General features: G+C 43.4%; 1 protein-coding gene across 10 annotated transcripts in view; it reads right to left on the reverse strand.

Annotated features, from left to right (window-relative positions):
• PIKFYVE (phosphoinositide kinase, FYVE-type zinc finger containing) overlaps positions 1-14,315 on the reverse strand; it is a 64,063-nt gene extending 49,748 nt beyond the window's left edge. For 3 of the 10 annotated variants that reach the window (XR_005257656.1, XM_038143598.1, XM_038143595.1), the window contains exons 1-6: positions 14,195-14,314; positions 10,725-10,906; positions 9,057-9,236; positions 3,719-3,837; positions 900-1,071; positions 5-212 (exon numbers count right to left, since the gene is read on the reverse strand). Coding sequence is in view for 9 of the 10 variants with exons in the window: in XM_038143598.1 (XP_037999526.1) it covers positions 5-212; positions 900-1,071; positions 3,719-3,837; positions 9,057-9,236; positions 10,725-10,896 (851 nt within the window). In the remaining variant the exon portion in view is untranslated. The other 7 variants (XM_038143597.1, XM_038143596.1, XM_038143599.1 and 4 more) reach the window with 7 other exon arrangements.
• Between the last annotated feature and the right edge of the window lie 58 nt (positions 14,316-14,373).

Below are 14,373 nucleotides of genomic sequence, written 5' to 3' on the forward strand. Positions count from 1 at the left end.
TTACCTTTGCCAGGTCAGATCCTCCTCCAGGAAGATGTTGCGGCTGGCCTTGCGGCTCCCAACCGGTGTGCGTGGCTCGCCAGGATCCAGCACGGACACGGAACACGCAGAATCCGACAGGGCATTTAAGTCTTCTCCAATGGAGTTACTGTCTGTGGAGTGTGCATAGCTTAAGGCTATTTTCCGGCAGTAAGTGCAGGCTCGGAGATCCCCTATGGAAAAGGGAACCAGAGAGTGTAAACAAACAGGAACAAATAGAACTCTGTTCCTACAGGATCAGAGGTGTACAGTAGCGGAAACAGAAGGATTTTCTGTTTCAAAACCTCTTTGCAAGTCTAATTCTCATACTCTCTTAAAGGGCAAAACCCTGGATAATTACACACTCAGGGAATTTTTCCAAGGCAAATGATACCTAACACACGATCAGTGCAAGAGGAGAGAGAAGAGAGACAAGGAGAGGAAGAGGGAAGGAGAACACACTGAAATGACAGCAGAACAACAGCCAGTCAGATATCACACACAAGCTGATGTCTAGAATTTGGTTAACTGGTATTTGAAAGACTTTCCCCTGACCCTCAATTAAAACATGTAGCTCATACTTTAAAACTACTGTTAATCAGAGCAGCTTTTCCTTGAGCATACTTTATTGTACTGCACACTCTTGCTCAATAGTGGCCATATTTGTTTTGTAGTGTGGTAAAAATTACCAGGCATGGCATAATCCACCATTTTTCATTGAGAAACTGGTAGAATTAGGTTCTGTGATTCTTTTTTCTTGTTTTTAAGCCCACTACAGACCTGTACAGCATTTTCTAGAAGATGCCAGGATCTCAGATGCAATAAACCAAACAGAGGTGAGCACACAGAGACTGCTCTGTCTCTCAGTAAATTAACCCTACCTGTGTAGCCCATGAATTTTCCAGGGATTTCCTGATTGCAGCATCGACTACAAAAGATCTGCCCACAAAGTCGACAGTGGTGCCTCCTTCGGAAAGTGGTGAATTTCTCGCTACAGTCATAACATTCTTTGCACTGGCTGTCAGGCATCCAGTACTGCTTCAAGTCACTGTCCTACAAGAGAGTTAAGCAGATAAAAGCTTTTTCTTTTGTAAATAAGAAAGCATGTTTAGTTTCATGACTCTTTGTACACTATGCTTATGAAAAGAAAATTTCATATCCACAGATCCGTGCATGTGTGCACACACTCTTGCATAAAAGCACACAAAGGATTTTTCATGTGGTTTTACAAGGAGTCAGACGGCTGAGAGCTCTGAATTAAGACAATAAATCCAGTAGGACTTTGCCTCCTTGATCCAAGATGGAAGCAAAGCAGAATAAAACTATCATAGGATGTAGACAGAAGTCAAAAATAAAGAAATATATGAAGTAGTGATTGCCCTCGCCTCTCATTTGCCCCCAGCATATGAGAGGTCCTCAACTAGCACAGTTTAAAAATGAGAAGAAAAAAATCCACCACGTATCAGTTGAAGCTGTTATTTAGGAGTAAATCAAGTTATCAGAAATTACCACTGCAGGAAGATCATTTCAACAGCTAATATTGGGATACGTTTTGAAAGGATTATAGATACATGTAAAAAGTTTTATTATTTGATCCAATTCTTCAACGCTTCAGTAAATAGCTGTAAAAGCCTGTCCCAGACTGATCTTGTTTCAAAATTCCAGGTTAACTGCTATGTGAAGAAAACTGAAAATCACATTCAGCAGACAACAACATATACTAATTAACAGCATTGGTATAGCCACAGGAAAAACATCATCTTAAAAACACAGAGTTAAAACTTCCATTGGTGTTGAAGCTATAGAGCAAAACAAACTCTCAATTGTGATTCTGAGCACACCAGCTGCAACTCCCATGGATGGACACAACTGCTAATGGTCACATGACAGCTCTGTCTGTGCAACACTCTTTGCTAGAGCCCAGTTCTGGCAAAAAGCCTTTTCAGAGGGACTGAATGCACCAGGTTTTTCTTAGGAAGAGAAACTGCTGCAAGCATTATCTCACAACAATCAGAAAAGAGAGTAATCACACAAAAGAAGGGCGATCCCTGCTCTCGTTTTCACATGATCAAAAAAAACCTCATTGGGTTTTATTTTAAATTGGGATTTATTTTTGGATATTCCCAAACTAAAGTTTGGCATAGCTGCTAGACCAATTTTGATACCAAAGCAGTTATGATCAACAACACAACACTTTCATGCTGTCCTCAGCCAAGAAAACCGGCACAGAAAGAGGCTGAAGACTGCTCAAGACAGTCTAGTGTTTTAGAGAATCCAGAACTTTTTAATATAAACACTCAGCTTCAAGCAGGGCAAGTTGGAGTGAAGAGCTTTGCCAAGGAACTGCTGCAAAGCTGCTGGGGATGCCATTTAACAGTTTTTGCTGCAATGCTGCATGATAAGCCAGGTCTCTGGATCTACCACATAGAGAGGGACTGCTCCAAATACCAGTGCTGTGCCCCACTTGCATGCGACTGTGTCCAGAAACCCAGTCACTGCTGGTCACACCTCCCAGCTCTCTGCCCTCCTTGCAGGCTGTTCTTGTCATGAGGGAGGGTTCAGAACAGAAGTCTGGCCTGCCTTAGCAGAAGAGGCTCATTAGAAAAGCACCTACTAGAATCTGATACAAGCTTTCTACAAAAGTAGAGAGGTCTCCTGTAGAGACAGGCCAAGTCCACAGCAGGAACAAACTGTTGCCTGAAGCGACCCAAGCAAAACATGGCTGCGATCAAAGGCAGCGATGCATTCATTACCTTTTTTTACAGAAGTCAGCATGCTGACAGCTAACAGATTGTTTCCAGAAGACCTGGTCATATTCATTTCCTGCTGTATCCTGTCAGTTTCAGCACTCCTCCAGTAGCTCCAAATACATCTGAAAATTTCTAGGGCCTTCAGAAGTTGCCACAAACTGAAATATTAGTAAGGGGCATACTCAATGCCCTGCTTACTTCAATGAAAGGCTTCTGCTTCACTCTCAAAAATCTTGCTCTGTTAAAGCAAGATTATTCTTACAAGCAGAACAGCACTGGAAGCTAAGTAAGTTTTACTCAAAATCTACCTATAAAAGCTATCAAGCCAAAAGCTGTTTCCTTCCTCTACCAGTTTAATTAAATGTACTTTTGCCTGCTCATGTCTTGCCCACAGACATAGCTATTTATACCCCCACTTATAAATAGGTGTGGATTCTTTCCTCAGCTAGAGCCTCTTCTTAAAGGTATGGTCCAACTCAGCAGATGGAGATGAAATCAGCAAGTCAGTAGCAACCACCAGACTCTTGTCTATAATCAAAACTGATTAACGGGGCACGCCTTTCAAGCAAATATTGATGACCAATCAGTACCACAGTAAGCTACAGATTTAAACCACTCCAAGAATTCTCACTACTATTTGTGACAGTTAATGTGTTTCACCTGTCCATGGTTAGCCTTCTAGAGAGAAAACTATTAGGATTTTTTTCTTACTAGACTGGGTAAAACATAAGTGGGAAGAAAAAAAAAAAATAGTCCAAAAAGAGAGCATCTGGTCCAAACACAAGAAGCCAAGTAAACACAATGATTCACTCTCTCAATATGATAGATGTTTGGCAAGTCAAAAGTCAGCATCAAATTAAATTGTTTCCCCTGCATTCACACAATGCTTTTAGAGTTTATTCACTCATCCTTCAAACACCCAGAAAAAAAAAATCCTTCTAAAGAAGTACCTGGCTCTTCCCCTCCATGATTTCTTTGAGGCGTTTTAAAACAGTGCTGAGGCTTCTTAACTGAACTGCAGTTCGAGGATCATGACCTCCAAGAGGTGGTTCTACTTTCCTTCGATTGTCTGGAAGGGAAGAGAGAGCAATATTCATTTCTTCCATGATACTTCAACATTCACATCACAACACAAAGCCCCATTAGAGGGAAAAACATTCATGTATATACACATTTTACAAAGTTACAATGTGTATGGCTCCTTGCCCTTGATGCCAGATAGTTTGCCGTGATTGACATTTTAAATACCACCCTCTTTGTTTACAAGAAGCCATTTAAGTTCTCTGAGAATGAACATATCCTTCAAAGAAGTGATTTTCAACCTACTATATGAAGCTTGTAGCAGTCTGTTACAAAGCACTGAGGTCTCATTTTTAAAATGTCCTCTAGGATACTAATACTTGCAAAATAATTGCTACAATATACACACTCATTCTAGGAGTAGTATAAGTCAATGCTTTGACCTGAACTTATTTATAAATTACTACAGCAAAAAAAAAAATATCAGAACTGCGTTGGTCACTTCCTATTAAAAACAGTAATTCAGAAGTTCACATTTTTGAGGGATTTGGGGGGTTTTTTATTTGGTTTGTTTTTTTCCTAAGAAAAACAACAGGTTGTTGAGAACTTGTACAGTCATTTTTGATTAACTATAGCAAAGAGACTTCCTGCATAAAAATGCAAGGCAGCTAATTTCTTTTACTTTGAAGCACTGCTGAAAAAATTACAAATAGGCTCCTTCTCTCCAGGAAGATTAGAAATCACAGCTCTCTATTTACCTAAACATAAACATTTTCAGAGTCTCTTTCCTAGATTAATAACTTTCTGAATAGTTTAAAGTTTCTTACCAGCTTCGTTGCTCTCCATCTGACTAGTGTTTTATTTAGCTTGCCCCTAGTACAGGAAGAGCAGACATGGCTGCTCTCACTCTGTTTACTGCCTGAGCTCTCCCTGATGTCAGCAGGAACGCTGACAGCTCTGCCTGAAGCCCGTTAACTGTTGCTGTGCAGTAACAGCTACGCTACTGCCTCGTGTGCAGCAGACCAAAACCCTCCCTTCATGTGACTAAAACTGTGGGATTCCATGCCTCCTCTTCAGCTTCTTAGGAGGTATTTTTAGTCAATCAGCCTACATTTTGCTGCTATGTACAACAAAGAATGCACAACATTTTCCTTTTTATGAAAAGAAACCCATTTCTGTAACTCACCACTAGGAATTGATTTCTTTTTAAAAATCAAACAGATTTTTGGGCCGTACAAAGTTCAGTATTTTAGGGTGATTAAGGGGACCTTCATATTTCAGGAAGACATTGATAATACCAGAGAAACCTCTGGCTCCTCCTTACTTCTATCACAAGATCTATGCTGCGTTTACTTCCTGGTACTTCCTCTGAATTCAAGAGTATCTCCTTTCCAGGAATGCTGCTTCCAATTCAAAGAATTATCAGATCTACTGCCGAACTACTAATAAATCTTGCCAGGCAAGTGACTTCCAAAAACATACACAGCACTGAGGAAATGCCATAGGCAACTCCACACTGGTTCTTGTTAGTTAAATGCCCTTTTCTCTGCTCCATAAAACAATGTCAGGATGATGTCACCCACATAAGAAAAAGTATGCCATTAGCAGTAGCAGCACATGGCCAACCTGTTTATACTAGAAAAGCTGACTGATATTCAGATTAAAATTCAGCTGGTTCTTTTCCTTCTCAATTATGTGATTTCTCCCTTTCTGAGGAAAAACACTGTATAGCAAGAAAGTAAGAAGTGATCATTCATGCAGTAAAGGAAACACTATCTAAAACACCATCCTTCAAAAAGAATTCCCATGTATCAATCTTAGGTTAACTCTTACCCCTGTCCAAACTGCATTATTATAAGTTAAAAATTAACTTCCACAGTTAAAAAAAAAAGTTAACTTATTTCAACAGTAAATGTCATCCTTCCTTTATGCATTTATGGTTGCTGATCCTTGGTAAAATCTATGAAAAAAAAAACCTCTAAATTATAGAAATATTTTTTCACAGAGTTTCATGACTCTACAGTATTTTAGCATTAATTTTACAGTGAATGACAGGGCAAAAACAGCACAAGAACTACTTTTTTGCAACCTATGGTTTCAGTTTGTAGGAGAACTGACCATATACTAACACAAGAGGTAGAGATTCACACAGTTTCAACAATAAAAATACCGCTGCCAGAGATACTAGTTTTGCTAATACAAAACCACACAAATTGCTTTCTAATTACTTGTTGCCACAGCATAAAATTTCATATTCAATTTCACTACCACAGTTCAAACATAACGTCTTCCTCAAATCACTGCCATAAAAAGTACTGCCATGAAAAGTAGGAAAACTGCCCTTAACTTCATCTTGCAGCATGCATTTTCATGTTCCAAAATCTTTTTGATGCTGTGGTAGTACCTCACACTCCACAATGCTTTCCAGTAACTACCACATGCTTTCCTCAGGCCTTCTTCCCCTATATGATCATTGGCCATTCCTTGGCTCCTGCTAAGCTCCTTTGCCACTCCCCATTACTGCCAGTCTGCTACAATTGTCTAGCATTAAAAGCATTATCCTGCATGACAGGGTAACAAGCTAGAAGTGCTTTTACTACCCAGGCTCCCTCTGCAGCAGTCAGCATTTTCAGTTCTCCTTAAACAGGATTTGCAAGCTGTGACATTATCTCAGTGACAACAGTCTCATTGTTGGACTATTTTGGTTCAATCCAGCACCTTGAAAGCCTTCATCTGACAGCACGGCACACACAGTCCAACACAACCAGCACACAATGATGCAACAGACTACCCAAGAGAGAGACCACGGGAGCCATTGCAGAGTCTCAGCACTGGTTCTTCAGCCACACAACCCTCAGAGCATCTCTGGCATAAGCCAGGCATCCAATAGCTCCTCCTATTTTCACAAAAGCCAGTATGGAGCTATTATAAGATTCTTCTATAAGCAGTCCTGAAGGGAAGCACAGAACTGAAACCCTACATAAATGCTGCCAGACAGTGTCCTCCAAAAGCCACCATCCCTCCATGCTGTTCTGCACTTGCAGCTGTCAGACAGCACAGTCCCCAAGCAATGAGATGTGCTGCACAGACACTACAAGCTAATGGACAGATGAGGGGTGAGGGTCAGCATCTTCAGGAGCAATTTCATTTCATCACTATTTAGAGGTATCAGAAGCATCCTTTTATTTATTTATTCCTTTCAGTTTGCTTAACTTAATACATTATTTAAGATCAAGTAGGTTAGAGAGACCCTTTTGAAGTGCTCATATATTTTCCTGCCTACACTTGCCCATGTTATTAAGTATCTAAGTAATGGCAAAGCCTAGAGAGACATTTACAGGCCTGTGGACACAGGGCTACAAGAAAACTGAACTCAATTAGACACCTCTCTGTCACTGAAGTCAGTGGGTGACCCAATTTACCAACATGGATGTTTAAGTAAATCCCATCACTTACTTTCCTGCTCTTCACCATTTAGACATGGCAATAATTTCTAAGATTATTTGTGCAGGCCAGCATCAGCTGCAATAGCAGAAATAAAATTCTCTGCTATTCAAAGAAAATCCTCAAAGACCTAATTATTCAGCACCATTTAAGGTAAAAAAAGGAAAGAAAAAAAATTTTCTAAAGTTTGCTTAAAAAAAAACCCCAATTCCTGACTTTTAGAGAAGGAAAATGCAAGCATTTTTCCCCCTCTTCACATAAAGTGAGAGGGCCTAAAACACTCCCCCAAACCTTCTCACTAATCCAGCACACTTTTACATGTGTTACACAGAGCTCATGTTTGTTACAGCACTAAGGTTGTTCGGGAGAAAATACTCAACAGCAAGTCAGGCTGCTCAACACCTGGGACCACAGAAACCTCTTCAAAGAGTGAGCAGCAATTCCTGCTTGTCCTAACTTTACTTCTTTACAGGCTAATTCATTATGACATTTTTCTAAGCATATTTGCATCCAAACCCAGAGATATGAATGGAGGTCCTGAAAAAGAGCTGCAGTAATACAGAAACAGTTCCTCCCACACACCTTAAACTAAAGCTTATTCCCTGGCTGCCTAATCCCAGAGGAAACCAAACAGCAAGATTACTTCTGCCTTCTGAGTATCAAAAAACATACTTCACCTGAAGGTTTCTAACATCTAATCCCCAGGCAATTTCCAAGTGATTTACAAGAGGCATCAAGTAAAAGTAAATTGGCTTATCAGCCAAGAGCATATGGCTGCTCTTGAGACATTTGAGAAAATTCTTTAAGAAAGAGCCCAAGCAAACAAAACAAAAACCCCAAATTAATTAATTAATTAACCCCTTTAATTGGTTCATTGGAAGAAGTATGACTAAAAAGATCAAACACTGCTAGAGGGCAAGGAGGAAGATGAAGAACATGTTTAACTAAGCATGCAAATGACTTAGGTAAAAATGCTAGTTCTTTGTACTAGACTTTTGCCTGGCTACCAATACTACACACCTTGCTGGAAATCCCATACACATTAACATTTAGGATCTGATTTGTTTGCACTAGGTACTGGTTTGTTTGCACTAGGCACTAGGTCTTGGAAATACTGCCTTGCACAAGATTGTTACCCAGTTTAGCAGTTTCCTCACAGCTATCATCAACAGCCAACAGTAACCAGTCAGATCTCAAGAGGGACCCCTGTAATCTACTTCCTAGCTCTTTCACATCTCCATAATGCCATTACACAGTTGGACCTTTGAAACTACAATCAATCCACATACCAGCTAAAAGATTCAGTACAGAATCTGGCAATATTTTAGGCAGGATTGAAAAATAAAATAAAATCTTAAGCACAACTTCCTATTCAATTCTCCTTAAAACAACTACAAGCAAAAACCTTCATTTACAACTCCCTTGAAGACCCAAACACCAAATCCATCCAGACTAAGCACTAAAGTTAGAGGTAGCATGTGGATGTTAAGAAACTGTAGTCTCTCAAGACAAAGCAGAAATGTTCAGGATCAAAGATCAGGTGACTTTAAAACATTAGATGTGTTTTGGCAGCCTCTTCTGTTCCAGACTGTTTTCCAATTAAAACACCAGAGCCCCAACAAGAAGTTGTCTTGCTGGAACACCAAGAAGGGTGAAGGGTTATGAGGGTAAAGTGCAACTTCACTAACAGAAGCAGTGTAGCCTGATACTAAATTCTGCTATGAATCTAGACACTCAGTGAGCCTTTGTTCACATCCTTCCACCTCATCCTGAAGCATCCTGGCTAGTGCAACATTGCCCTATAGAACAAAGAGCTGAAATTACCCAGAGTTGCAGAAGATCTTCTTTGCAGCTCACCACTCAGTTGCTTTTTGTAAGGAATTGGTGATCTCAGAGACTGAGCCCTCGTGGGATGCTGAGGACTGGACCAGCCACCACTCAATGCTTGTGGATCACTCTGTCCTGCCTCTGCTCTCTCTGCTGGAGATGAAAGCCTGCCATCATCTAGAGTTGACAAAAAGAAAGAAACCACCTTTCAGACATGATAAAGAAAACCAGTAGTACGTGCACAGCTAAGGTTAAAAAAACTCTCACAAATAGCTCTTTTGGATTATGATAAAACAAAACAAATGAATTTTTAGTTTTAGAAGTACTATACACATCATAGAAACAGGACAGTAGGCTGTCTTCAAGGCTCAGGCTATTTAAGAAATTCCCTAATGTGAAAAGGGTCAAAAAAACCCTGGCAAATTATTCGTGAATACCAATGTGAATTATTCTTGCAAAATAGAACAGCTACACTTGACTATCAGCTTCTGCCTTGAAAAGAGATTTTCAGTTATTTTACAAGCCAGTACTGAGGTCACAGTAAAGTTACCACAGCCTTTAATTTCCATCAGCAGATCACAGACAGGTGATCCATCAGAAGGTTCTCATTGATTCCAGTAAGATGCACATTTCATGTGTTGTTTCAAGGTTGTTTTCCCATTCACCTAACAAAACACATTGCTGACTCCAGCTACATTTGTCAGAAAAAAACAAGTGAAGCCAATATTGACCACATTTTATGCTACTTGCAATAAATTAGCAATGACAGGTGCTACTCTAGTATGCAAACTAATAGCAGTCATACAAAGTAATCATTTTTCACTCTGCATAAGAAGAGTCTGAACAGATCGGTTACACAAAAAGCTGTTTGGCTCTTTTCCCCCAGCTCAAACATAGCTGAAGTATGCTTAACAAAGCTGGATAATGAACAGACTAAACAAAAGCAGCTGACCAGTGCGCCATCTCTAGTAAAGGTATACACAGACTTTGCACAAAATCCAGGTGCCTTCATTCACCATTCTTTGCAGGATCTTTCTTTGAAACAAAAAGGAACTCACACAGTTCTTTCAGAGTTTGCCCACTGAGAACATATTTAATGACACATGCAGCACAAAGGCCAAAATCATGTAATACCTTTTAATACACAAAACTTTCACAACACTTCAGACTTCTTGATGGGGAACACCTAAGCCATGCAAATTAAGTATGGACTTCCTGCTTTATTGCAGGTCAGCTGTCACCCAGTTGGAGGTATGAGATGCACAGGAAGGTGAGAGGTGGATGAAGTCTGAAGTAAGAACTTGTACTGGAAGGACAAGCACACTTTTTGCTCACACAGGCTGGCAGAGAGTTACTCCTACTTTCAGCCAAAAAAAAAAAATCATACATGCAAAGGAAATTCTGATGTCAAGCTAAGAATCTATACAATACTACCTGCTAACTGGCTTGTCTTTGACTTTCATGGGCAGCTACAGATTTCCAGCTGCAAGACACTGGCTATCTTTCATAATAAAGCTCTCCTACATCACCCAAAAGCCAGATGCAACATCCCTCGCAAAAGAGCTGACATCAGCCCTTTGACATTCTCCTTCTATGTTCAGAGGTGTTTTTACAAGCAGCAAACAGCACACACAAGCCATGCCCACGCATCCCCCCAGCACCCACCTTTGCTGAAACGGAAGAGATTTACAAAAGAACTGTAAGCTGATTTAAAAGGAGGCTCGTCCTGGTCAGGAGTCAGGGGTTTGAAGTGAGTGAGATGAGATGGACTGCTGGGAGAACGAGGTAGATCACTGGTGGAGTCCAGTGTCGGAGAGCGTTTGTCATCTGCAGCCATTTCAGGTGCCCTGGAAAGAGGTCAGCAACACACATTACACAAGGGGGGGTGAAACAGACCCTCTTCAGCCTTCTGAACAGGAGATGTCTCATTAGACCCCAGAGGACAGACATTCACCCACTGACCACAGGCACCTGTATTAGCACAAATTAAGAAGGCCAGAGGACCCCATGCCCCCTGCCCAGCCACTGACAGAGAGCAGCACCTCTGCAGAGTGCCTAGTTAAACACCCAGAGCAACAAAATAAACAGCCACTACACTGATGGCACACTGCAGCACAGGTTTACGAGAACTTGAAGTTTTCAAATGGAGACTCTGCAGGCATACCACAAAGAAGTTTTAACTTTGACAGCTCTTCTCCTAATGTTGTGACTTCTGCAGCCCTTGTAACAAAACTGAAAACAGGCATGCCTGAGCAAGAACAAGGCAGACTTGTTGTTTGGCAGGTTAACTTCAGAATGAGAAGCAGAATGAGTTACAAAAAAAAAAAAACAAAAAAAAAAAAAAAAACAAAAAAAAAAAAAAAAAAAACCACAAAAAAAAAAAACCCCAAACAAACCAAGACTGAAAGATTTATTTTGGTGGGACTGTTTCCCGCCCCTCAGCGTTACAATACAGGCCCTTGTGCAGGTTACCAGGGAAGCAACCCAAACTGTGGTTTATTTGTCGTCAAATCTAACACCTTCAAACATGCTCGTTTTCAGGAGCAGCTCCATTTAGGAAAAACAAGCAAAAACCCCAAACCACCTTCCATATTAGAAGAAGCCATACTTGTAAACCCTATTTTCTGCATACCAAAGCTGCCATACAGCCAAGAGTCATACTTTTCCCCAGCCCACACTCTTTAAGCTGATCAGACACCCAATTTCTTTCACAACACCTCACTCAGCCTGCACTTCTAGCCTGCTAGGCAAAGGTGCTTACTACCTTCATCATTTTTCAATAAAGATTAGGTGAAATGTTTGAGAAAGAGGAACACAGGGAGCTGATGGAGCCTATGAGTGATGGCTGATTTTTACCTGTGCCAAGGATCAAAACCTGTTATGAACCTACTACCTGCTTAGCAGCTGATACACACTTCTTCATGACATGACAATTTCCAGTTCCCACAATTGCTCCCTAGAACTTACAGGCTTATATTGCTCACTAGAATACATTCTTCCAAGTTCCAAGAAGGCACATTGAAAAATATCTGTGCAGTCTGGAGAAAATCAACATGATCAGCAGGTGACACTGAAAGTGCTAACAAGCAGCTCATGTGGCAAGGTTTAACTTTTCCTACAAAGAATGCTGAAAAGATGTATCTGCCAGTCATTCACATGACTTCCCAGTGGACTTCTGCTTGTTGCTCTGTACAGTAAGCACCTTCAGCTCAGAGTTCCTTTTGCTATTCACATGTCCTCAGGAAAGAAAGCAGAGAGGCATCATTTACAAGAAAGCAGAGAGGCATCATTTACAAGAAAGCAGAGAGGCATCATTTACTAAGTTTCAAGAGCAACTTTGTTCAGATTCTTTATGTAAGGCTGAGTCTTAGCCTTCCACATCCCTCTACCCTGTAAATCAGGGTATGTTGTTTTGTTGTTCATTTCACCAGTATTATTCAAACAGGTGATTTGAATGTACTTAAACACCAGAGTTCATGGAACATTTTCCTTGAAACACACTCCTCAGATAAATTTAGAATTGTTTCTTCAATCTTAAGGCAACTAATAGTTTGCTTTTTAAATGCTGAACATACAACAAGGGTATACCTTCACACACACTACCACATTAAAAATCCCACTGTGAAGTCAAACAGTTTTGTAGGAAACTATGTTCCTACTTCAGTAGCTGACTATAGTCTAGCAAGATAAGAGTTACAAGCGAGTCTCTGAATGTGCATTAAATACGTACATATGTGATTATAGAAAAAGTCGCATTTCAAGGGGGAAAAAAAACATAATAACTGCTTCTGTCACAGCAGTATTGGTCTTATTAAAACTATTGAAAAGGATAGCATTGTACCTGGCATTAGCTCCAGAAACACCTAGATTTTCTGTGCTGTACAACACAGTAGCTATGGAATCTACTGGCCTTTCTATGCTTCAGCTGTCCCACTAAAGGGAAAATACTCCCCCCATCCCACCACAAGAAACCAAGAAACAGTCACTTGTATAATATGGGAAAGGGGAAAGCAAGGTGCACATATCGGTCAACAAGCAGAAAACCAGAGTACATTCCTCACAGGATCCTCACCAGCACTCACGGGGAATGTATCTAAACCCACCCGAAGCTGCAGCTTCAGCGATCACCAACTCATCACCGATAAAATACAGAGTACGAGGGCGGCCGTCAGCCTCCCCACACGCACTGCTGCTCCCTCCAGAGCAGCGCCGGGACACGCCGCGTCCCACAGAGCTGCCCACAGCAGCCCAGTGCCGGAAGGACACGGCCCCTCCTTCTCACACACAGACACCCGGGCACCCGGATAATACACCCCGGGTGCGAAACCACCCGCAACTCAGACATAACTGCGCGACTGACACGCTTCCCCTCCAGCCTCTGCGCAGGAGACAGCTGCTTCGCTCTCCCCTCTGTGAAGGAGACACCGCCGCCTTCCCTCGCCTGGGATGGCAGAGCCGGAGATCACCTGCGACGGGACGGCGCGGACGCGGTGGGCTGAGACCCCCGGAGAGCCGCCGCCGGCCGCTACCAGGGGCCAGCCCGAGCAGCCCGGAGAAGGCCGGCGGAGCAAGGGTGCCGCGGAGCGGTGCCGGCGGCGCGGCCCCGGCGGGCTGTGCTCACCTGCTGCCCGCGGCCGCTGCCGGTGCTGGGGCGGCACCGCCGCTCTTCCTTCACCGCCCGGCCCGGCGGCGCCGCCAGCCCCGACCAACCGCCCGCCGACCGCGCCGCTCCCGCCCAGGCATCGCCAATCGAAGCTCCGCGCACTCCACCCGCCGGCAGCGCCCGGCCCCGCCCCGCGGCCCTTCCCGGCCGCTCCGCCCGGGCGCGGCAGACTCGGGCTGCTGCTTCGGGAGTCGCTGGCAGTGAGGCGAGCCGGCGTGTCCCCCGGGAACTCGGAGTACACCGTATTTCATTAATAGTCCCTTCTCTTCTACTCCCCAAGGTTCCTCCCCGGCCACTCTCTCCGCCTCGCCCCAGCCTCAGAGAGGTGCCCGCTGCTGCCCCCGGGGCTGCGGTGTCGACACCGCCGCCCCAGCGCCAGCGGAGGAGCCCGTGCCCGCTGTGGGTACCGCATCCCTGGGCCACGCCCGAGCCCCCCGGCGCCAGCGGGTTCCCGGTGCCGGCGGGCACTCACTGCGCGGGGGTGGCAGGGCGCGGAACGGGCCCGGCCCGGAACGGCAGCCGCACGGTCCGAGCTGCCGCGGGCCCCTCGCACGGGGGCACCGGCGCGCGAGACCGGGGCGGGCCCGGCTGCTGGCCCCGCGCCGGCCTCGCGCCCCCTAGCGGCCTCGCGCCGCCGCCGGGGGGAGGGGC

The sequence above is a fragment of the Motacilla alba genome, chromosome 7, assembly GCF_015832195.1.
Source record: "Motacilla alba alba isolate MOTALB_02 chromosome 7, Motacilla_alba_V1.0_pri, whole genome shotgun sequence".
NCBI lineage: Eukaryota > Metazoa > Chordata > Aves > Passeriformes > Motacillidae > Motacilla > Motacilla alba.